Here is a 9562-nt window from a genome sequence, read left to right as displayed (position 1 = left end):
CTGATATACATCAAAAGACTACATACCTTCTTCCTATAACTCTTTCAACTCATCCACCAAAGGATGTAAATCAACATCAATATTGTTGCCTGGAGACTTAGGCCTTGGAATTAGTAAACTCATCACATAATAATAATCTTTCATACATTTCCATAGGGCATAATATATGACATCAACACCATAGGCCATATATTGTATGATGAACTCATATTGCCAAATGGGTTGACACCATCACTTGCAAGACCTAGACTTACATTTCGTGAATTTGTAGCAAACCATGGATGATCTTTGTCGTGCCAAAAGTCTGAATTTTTCGAATGTCTCAACATATTTGTGTCATCCAATCTCTTCTCGGCATGCCACCTCATGTCCTCAATTACAACGGTTGATATAAACAACTGTTGAAGTAGTGATCTAAGTGGAAAATAACATAAGATTTTCTACAGAACCAGCTTTAGTTTATTATTCGATCATATGATCTCGATTCGTGACATTGTGGATATTTGTCTTACTTTTCATATTCCTTCCAAAATAAAATACAATACAAGTTTGTATATTCTTTTAATAGAATCCCAATTCAAATAAAAGGGATTTGGCCTCGTAATAGTGGTGAGGCAATGACTCGCCAAGAGGAAAAGTAATTTCAACTAAGAAAGTATGTTGTCCAATGCTTTATTGATCATGTTGGAATATGTTTTGATATAAGAGAAAATGGATAAAAAACTTTAGCTTAGAGAAGTTTTGACAACCAAGATATAATGGTCTATTGGCATCCATCAACACGCTAGTAAATTTGTCAAACCCAATTGCTCCAAGCCCATAGATTTCAGCATGACTATTGGTCTCTGTTGATTGTCATTGAGAGAGGTTTCTTTGGTTTGTACTTCTCGGATGAGATCATGGATACCACCGTGTATACCACCTTCACCTCTCGTTTCATCATTGGTCGGAGTTGTACCATAATTCCTTTGATGAGTTTCCTCATAGTCATTGAGTTGTTCCTATGAATGTCCATTGGGTATAACTCAATAACGTCTCATTAACATATAATTAGTCCTTTATTTGGCATACATCCCAAAAACTTTGTTAGCACACATGCATGGATAGTGCATCTTATATATGACCCTAGCATATATTTGGTGTAAGTCATACAAATAAAATCTTCCACCCTTTTCTAATTTTTCACTCAAGGGTCTTTTGCAAACAATATTCACCCAACTCTTGTCCATTTTCTCCTAAACACCAATTTTTTGTACAAACTAATTAACCATCAACAACAACCCCATCTACGAAAGTAGACTCTAATTTAAGATTCCTAGTTCTAGATGATAGAAGTCTCACAACGGGGCTCCCAGATAATATCCAACTTCATTATTCACTTGAGTTTGCAACTCTACCCTACCCCTCCATGACTCTCAATTGTTGGCTACTACATGGCTATAATTTAAGATACTTGTTGAAATTTGTTGTGGACTCAATAGTTGGCTGAGTCATTCAAAAGCGTCGTGGCTGAGTCAATTACTTAATCATTAAGTTAATTTAATTTTCAAGTTAAGTGTCGTGGAGGGGCATATCTGTAATTTGTGTGCTCTTGAACCTTGTTAGCGTGAACCCTACTTAGGGTGTAAGGAATGGAAAAGGTCAAGTCTTGATTTACCTAAACCAGATATTAGATTTCTCCTCAACGAACCCTAGGATTGGAGTTCTCCTCAACGAACCCAAAGGTCTAGGTTCCCTTCAATGAATCTGCTCTATCTCCTTCAATTCTTGTTCTAAATCGTAGGACTCAACACTAGATCCTTTCCCACATCGTAGTGTTACAAGATCCATGACCAGGGAACATAACAACATGGGGGATTCATCCAGCAGTGACGGGTTGAGAACCATTGTCAGAGATATGCCGGTAGACAATGAGGTGTGAATCAGAGAGATGCACGTAGAGATGAACGCATAGAATTATGTGCGAATGGCAGCATGGGAGAATAGACTCGTACAACAGATGGAACAAATCACGAGCAAGGTTTCAGAGAGTGGTTGGAATAAATCAGCCCTTTGATCGAAGGGTGGAAGACAACTTGTATAGTAGACGGGGAGAGCAGTCTGCAAGGCACACAAATTTCCCTACGCAGGGTGGAGGTTCCGTACCCAGGTACACAAAATTAGATTTTCCCACCTTCATTGGGGCCGACGACCCCTTAATTTGGTTACACAGATGTGAATTTTTTTTTGCAATCAACGAACAACGAACAACAGACTTTGATAAGGTGGGCTTGGCCGCCTTCCACATGCTCAATGAAGCACAACTATAGTTTTGTCAAGTCAAATTGGAGAGACTGGTATTATATTGGGAAGAATTTAAGGAGTTATGCACTATACGGTTTGGGCCGCCAACATACAGCAACCCGTTGGGGGATTTGGTTGTATTAAGATAGACCAAATCCAATACAACCAAATCCGTGGAAATTTATCAAAAATAGTTTTTAAAAAATTGCTTGAGCAAGCAGGATGGTTAGAGTCGACCAACATGTAAGTTTGTTTATAGTAGGCCTTAATGAATCCTTGAAGTTGGAGGTGGAGCTCAACGCACCTACTAATTTGGGCCGAGCAATGATTTAGCTCAAGCAGTAGAAGCAAAACAGAAAATTTAAATTTGGAGGACTGGTTGGCAGGGGGGAGAAGGAACATTTCGCCTTAGGTATCATTCCCAATAGTGCCACCACAAAAAAATACCCCGATTAATGGTTTGACATGAGATACAAAGCCCAGTAGTACAACATATACGAAAATTAAACAAATTTGAGATGGCGGCTCGAAGGAAAAGGAACTTATGTTATAACTATGATGAACTTCACACGGCAAGACACCAATGTAAAAAATATTTTGCTTGGAGTTAGATACATTGGAAGAAGAGGACACGACTAAAAAATTTCCAGAGGAGAACGAACCAACAATTTCTTTGAATGCAATGACTGGACAAAAGTCAGTCAAAACAATGCAAGTGCGGGCAATGGTTCAAGCACAGCTTCTAGTGGGGTTAGTGGACTCGGGAAGTACCCACAATTTTTTAAGCATGACAGCTGCTCAACATCTTCAACTTGAGATCCAGCCTCATCCAATTGCCTCATCCAACTTGAGACCCGGTGGGGGATTTCAGTCGCAAATGGAGATAAAGTCCCTAGCTATGGGGTCAGCAAGGCAATAAAATTTTCTATTGGTACCACTCATTTTACTACTGAATTTTTTATCATACCATTAGCTGTATTTGATATGGTACTGTGAATCAAATGGTTGCAAACCTTGGGCCCAATTTTGTGGGATTTGTTGTCTTAACTATGAGTTTTGTGGCTGAAGGACACCAAGTAATGTTATAGGGCAGACAAGCTAAAATGGCACAACAACTCCACCAACACCACAAGCATAACCCACTGAGTAGCACTTTAGAGAAATTATTGGAAGAGTTTCTAGTCTTGTTTCGGGAGCCTTCCGGGCTGCCTCCTTTGCGGCACTGTGATCATAGAATTTGTTTGAAAACCCGATCAGATGTAGTGGTGGTCAGACCCTATAGGTATCCACACCTCCAAAAGGATGAAATTGAACGCCAATATAAACTAATGCTGGAACAAGGCTTCATTGGACCCAGCAAGTCACTATTCTCCTCTCCAATCCTCCTAGTTAAGAAACATGATGACATGTGGAAATTTTTTTTGGATTATAGAGAATTGAATGCACAAACTATAAAGGATAAGTTTCCTATACCAGTGGTGGATGATCTCCTGGATGAATTGCATGGCTCACGGGTTTTCACAAAATTAGACTTACAATCTAGGTACCATCAAATTAGAATGCATTAGACAGACATTGAGAAAACAGCCTTCTGCACTCATCACGAGCATTTTGAGTTTGTGGTAATGTCGTTTAGGTTGTCCAACGCCCCATCCACCTTCCAGGCATTAATGAACGTGGTATTTCATGACTATCTCTGAAAATATGTGCTTGTATTCTTTGATGATATATTAATTTACAGCAAGTCATGGAACCAACATTTAGAGGATTTACAGGTTGTATTTCAATTACTCTGGGCACACCAACTTCATTTAAAACACTCCAAATGGTCCTTTGCCAAGCCATAGGTGGCCTATCTAGGCCACATTATTTTAGATGCAGGGGTAACCATGGATTTAGAAAAGATTCAAACAATTTCAGAGTGCCCACAACCTCAAACTATTTCAGTTTTGAGAGGGTTCCTGGGGTTAGTAGGATACTACTGAAAATTCATCAAGAATTACGGACAGTTAGCAGCACCATTGACCAGCCCTCCTAAAGAAAAATGCCTTCAATTGGAGTGAAGCAGCATCACTATCCTTTCAAGCTCTCGAACAAACACTCGCATCCGCCCCAGTTCTGCAACTACCTGATTTCAATGAATTATTTGTGGTGGAGTGTGAAGCGTTCGGTGGGGGCATTGGGGGTCGTCCTTCAGCAAAACACCCACCCCATTGCTTTTTTCAGCAGACAATTAGCAGAAGGCATCATAAACTGGCAGCATAGGAAAGGGAACTGATCGGTTAGGCCAAGGTGGTTCAACACTGGCGACCTTATTTGTGGGGACGTGCATTTCTCATAAGCACAGATCACTATAGTCAAAAAATTTTGTTCGAACAACGCCTTGCTACTTCTCCACAACAGCACTAGATCAGTAAGTTGATGGGTTTGATTTTTCTATGGAATATCGAGCCGATAAGTTAAACAAGGTGGCCGATGCGTTGTCTAGGCTCCGGGAGGACCAGCAACTCGTCTATGTAGTGAGCCAACCTCGTTCTCTCCTATTAGAATTGGTTAAAGAGGAGATTCAAAATACTTCCATCCTCCAAGAGTTGCACAGACAGATTACTAAAGGAGCTATGGACTTGAACTGGTCCATCCAAGATAATCTCATCCTCTACAAAAACCGTATTTACTTACCTCACACTTCCTTCTTGATTGCAGCAATTCTCTCTGCTGACCATGACAACACCCATGAGGGTATCCAGAAAACGTTGCATTGCATTCGAGATGACTTTTATTGGAAGGTCATGAAGACAACCATTGCTGAATACATGACAGCTTGCCAAGTTTGTCAATGCAACAAGGTTGAACACTTGAGTCCAGTAGGTGTCCTCCAACCACTCACCCTCCCTACGTAAGTTTGGGTCGATATCTCTATGGATTTTGTGGATGATCTTCCCAAGACGTCCGAAAAATTAGTGTTATTTGTGGTAGTTGATCGATTATCCAAGTATGCTCACTTTATTCCAATGGCACACCCCTATACGGCCTCTAGAGTGGCACATGTATTCCTCGAGAACATTGTAAGACTACACGGGATTATAATCTATTGTCAGTGATCGGGATGTTGTCTTTACCAGCCATTTTTGGAGGGAACTTTTTCGTCTGTGTGGCACTAAGTTGAACTTCTCCTCTTCCTATCATCCACAAACTGACAGCCAAACTGAGGTGGTTAATCGCACAATGGAGATGTATTTACGGTGCCTTGTGGGTGATCGACCTAAACAATGGGTTGAATGGGTACCATGGGTAGAATATTGCTATAACACATAATTCCACACAGCCTTGCACGCCACTCCATTATGAGTTCTTTATGACCGAGATCCACCCCGCCTTCTTTCTTATACTCAGGGCTCCACCAGAGTTGAAGCCATTGATCAGACTCTCCTTGGCCGTGACCAGATGCTAAAAGTTATTACTGGTTGTCTCCAGAAAGCCCAAGATCATACGAAGGAGTTCTATGATAAGGGTCACCGGGACATCACTTACAATGTTGGTGACTATGTATGGCTATAGTTGCAATCTCACCGCCAACACTCCCTTGCTGGCCAGCAATGCCATAAACTCTCCCCTAGGCACTTTGAACCATTTTCTATCCTCAAGCGAATTGGACAGGTTACTTATCAGCTACACCTTCCAACCAATGTCAAGCTTCACGATGTCTTTCATGTATCCCTCTTTAAACCATTTAAAGGTGCAACACCTCAAACTCCTTTCCTTCCTCCGGTGGACGACAGACGAGTCATCCTTTCTCCAGCCTCTGTATTGCGTGCCTAACTTATTAATGCCCAATGGGAGATTCTCGTCCAGTGGACCGACACAGAAACAACACCAGCTACTTGGTAAAGCTTAGACAACTTCAAACATGTCTACCCCGAATTTGAGCTTGAGGACAAGCTCTTCCTCGAAGGGGGGAAAATGTTGTGGACTCAATAGCCAATCGAGTCATTCAGAGGCATTGTGGCTGAGTCAATTACTTAGTCATTAAGTTAATTTACTTTTCAAGTTAAGTGACATGGAGGGGCATATCTGTAATTTGTGTACTCTTGAACCTTGTTAGCGTGAACCCTACTTAGGGGTGTAAGTAATGGGAAAGGTCAAGTCTTGATTTACCTAAACCAGGGATTGGAGTTCTCCTCAACGAACTCAAAGGTCTAGTTTCCCTTCAACGAATCTGCTCTCTCCTTCTCTTATTATTCTAAATCGTAGAACTCAACACTGGATCCTTTCCCACAACGTCGTGTTATAAGATCCATGAACAGGGACCATAACAAAATTTCGACAACATCTCCCTACACCCCTAGTGTTGTACTAGTATAATTATTTGACATACATACACCACACTTTGTCACCAAAACACATTGCATACTAGTCAAGAAAGTATGCAATATAACATTCAAGGAAATCAAGGAAATGCAATCCAAAATGCATCGATAGCGGTCTCAAACTATAACACTAGCAATAAAAAATAATCTTACGAGTCCCAAACTGTCCTACAGAACAATTCAATACAAGTATATTTAGTTCTTATGTGGATTGTTAACTAGGATGAATATCACAAAATTTATATGAACTAACATATTGGTTACGATTTCTTGAGTGGGTAGTCTCATTTCAATCAAACAATTAAACACCTTAACATTTGAGATACTAGCGAGAAATTATAAGAGCATATTGTCAAATGTCAAGATGTTGAGATCTAGGGCGTTTTTAATGAACCATATCTTCTTACACCAACATGACTTTAACTCCCCAACTATATAAGCTAAAGTTTGCCCAAACATTTAATATGTTATATATAATTTGGTGAATTATCATTTATTTTGTAGTTAGGCTTTTATTGAATTATATGTTGTGTATTATACTTGGAGTTGTTACATGTTATTACTCCTATCATTTATTTCATATTATGTTTCATATTAGTTTCATATTGAAAAACAGTTTAAATTCGCATTATGCACTTTTTTTTTGCACTATGCTCCTTTTTTTCTACATTTTACTCTCATCTTATTTTTGTATTATTTTTAAAATTAAACTCGATCAAAATTAAGGTTCTATCACTTTTCATTCAACTACCCAACCTAGTAACAAAGACAATAAAAGAAATTTTGACAATATTTTAATTTATCCTACAACACAAACATAAAAATAAATAATAATAATAATAATAATAATAATAATAATAATAATAAATAATAATAATAAATAATAATAATAATAAATAATAATAATAAATAATAATAATAATAATAATAATATGACAGTCCCATCGTATTCCCCCTCCATGATGGAAAATTAAGTACCTACCCAAAGAAAAATTGAGGCAATGTTGATTTTCAATTTCGAAAGTGACTTCTTTATTACCCCTTCTCAATTTTCTCTGTCACAAAACCTCCAAAATGTCACGACCTTGGGATACATCCAGATGCGTATGAATTATGATGGCTAGCGCCACTTTTAGATCATGTGGCTCATCCTTCTTGCTTTCTTCAGTCAGTTACCAATTTTTCACTCCATTATTGAATGATAGCTAGCGCCACTTTTAGATCATGTGGCTCATCCTTCTTGCTTTCTTCAGTCAGTTGTCAATTTTTCACTCCATTATTGAATGATTTGGACCAAACCGACTGGTTTCAACTAGGGTGATTGTGGATTACTCACTCAAAACCAATCAGGGGCCTAGATAGAATTATTATTAGAAGCCAAGTCTAACTTTTTTTTTTTTTTTTAACCTTGAAAATGGTAAGAGATGTAATGGCAAGTCAACTCATGATTCGACTCGGTGAATTTCGATCAATGGGTTAGAATTCCCTCATCTATCATAGGGAGTCCCCAACTCACCCCAAGTTTAACTGATTTTCAATCTCACCTCGGTTTTGTGCCGGAGTCAATTCTCAAATAGGGGTCAAAACACCATGGTTTTCACATTAATATAACTAAATAAATTCATCAACCATTAACTAAACAAAATTGTAGATTATAGACATAAAAATTTAATCATCAAAATTAAGACCTCGATCAACAGTCGAGATCATCGATATCGATTAACGGTCCAAATAATTGATATCAATAAACAATCAAGATTAAAGGGGCCTGATTACTAGATTAACAAGGGTCAAAGCAAAACTGTTTAGTCAAACAATTGATCAATGGTCAATATCAGATTTAAGTCAAAATCAGATTTAAGTCAAAATCAGGGTTCCTGATTGATAGTCACCATAAAACCAATTACAGGAAAAAGAGTAAGCCTTGCTACATCTCTTTTTTCCTCTTGAATATGTACTTAGTCACTAAGGGTAGGAGGGAAAAAAAGGTAGAGGTATCCCTTGAGTTTAAGCGTGAGAACAAGTGAACTTTTGGAAGAACTTTAGAGAGAAAATTAGTAGACTCACATCAAAACTCCGTTCATGATAAAATAAAAAGCTCATATTATGCTCCCAACACCACAACTATCAAATTAGCTTGAAGAAAAAAATAATTTTATTTATTGCTACTTTGTTACCATCCTAAAGCTGTTACACTTAATATGAGATTAAAACTTCTCGTCAAACATGGAGTGGAAGCCAGGTATAAGTTGAGGCTAGTCAACCAAGGAAATTTCACTACAGCGATCGGAATAATCGAAACTCAAATCAAGTTCGTACATGGAGGTTTAAAAAATCTAACCTATCTTTACCGATGATGATGATGTTTAAAAGTTTACATGGTAAGGATGAAAATAATAAATTTAAATTTAAATAAAATCTACAGTAATTATTGTAAGTTTTATAATTATAGATATTAGTTTATCTAATAAGAAATAATTTTAAAAATACATATATAAGTAAACCTTGTAGGTTAAAGATTTTTTTTTTTTCTCACCTTTATCTCCACCTAGCGAGGCAAGGAGAAAATCTCACCCCCTCTTTGATTTTTTATGATAACAAATCATTCACCGCCAACTTGTAATGAATGGGTTGGCAACTGGTTCCACAGGTTTGAATGTCAGCAGTAGAACAAATACTGAAGAAACTTAGAAAGAAAAAAATGGATGTCTTGCATTTGAAACACCTTTTGTGAGAAGTTGGAACGTTTAAGCAGTTGGAAGTCTGACACTTTAGTGACACATTTGGAGAATCCTATTACAAAATATAAATACTAAACGTCGTCGAAACGAGATAAAAGAAACTTACTGGGGCGCAGGAAGAACCTTCCCTGAGCACGTTCCAAACCCCACGTTATAGCTGTCACCCTGAAA

At 38.1% G+C, this 9562-nt stretch overlaps 1 protein-coding gene across 2 annotated transcripts in view; it reads right to left on the bottom strand.

The window, feature by feature from the left end:
* Nucleotides 1-9337: 9337 nt before the first annotated feature.
* Nucleotides 9338-9562, bottom strand: part of LOC137941440 (fumarylacetoacetase) — a 43096-nt gene continuing 42871 nt past the window's right edge. For both annotated transcript variants that reach the window (XM_068786851.1, XM_068786861.1), the window contains one exon: nucleotides 9338-9556. In XM_068786851.1, the coding sequence (XP_068642952.1) occupies nucleotides 9494-9556 (63 nt within the window). In that variant the 3' untranslated portion in view covers nucleotides 9338-9493. The remainder of the gene's footprint in view (nucleotides 9557-9562) is intronic.

Source organism: Aristolochia californica, unplaced genomic scaffold (genome assembly GCF_029961685.1).
Source record: "Aristolochia californica isolate CCGP_79_NKW_82.1479 unplaced genomic scaffold, dmAriCali1.0.hap1 SCAF_10, whole genome shotgun sequence".
Lineage (NCBI taxonomy): Eukaryota > Viridiplantae > Streptophyta > Magnoliopsida > Piperales > Aristolochiaceae > Aristolochia > Aristolochia californica.
Note: the sequence above shows the minus strand (reverse complement) of the source record. Positions and strands in the feature narration are given on the sequence as shown.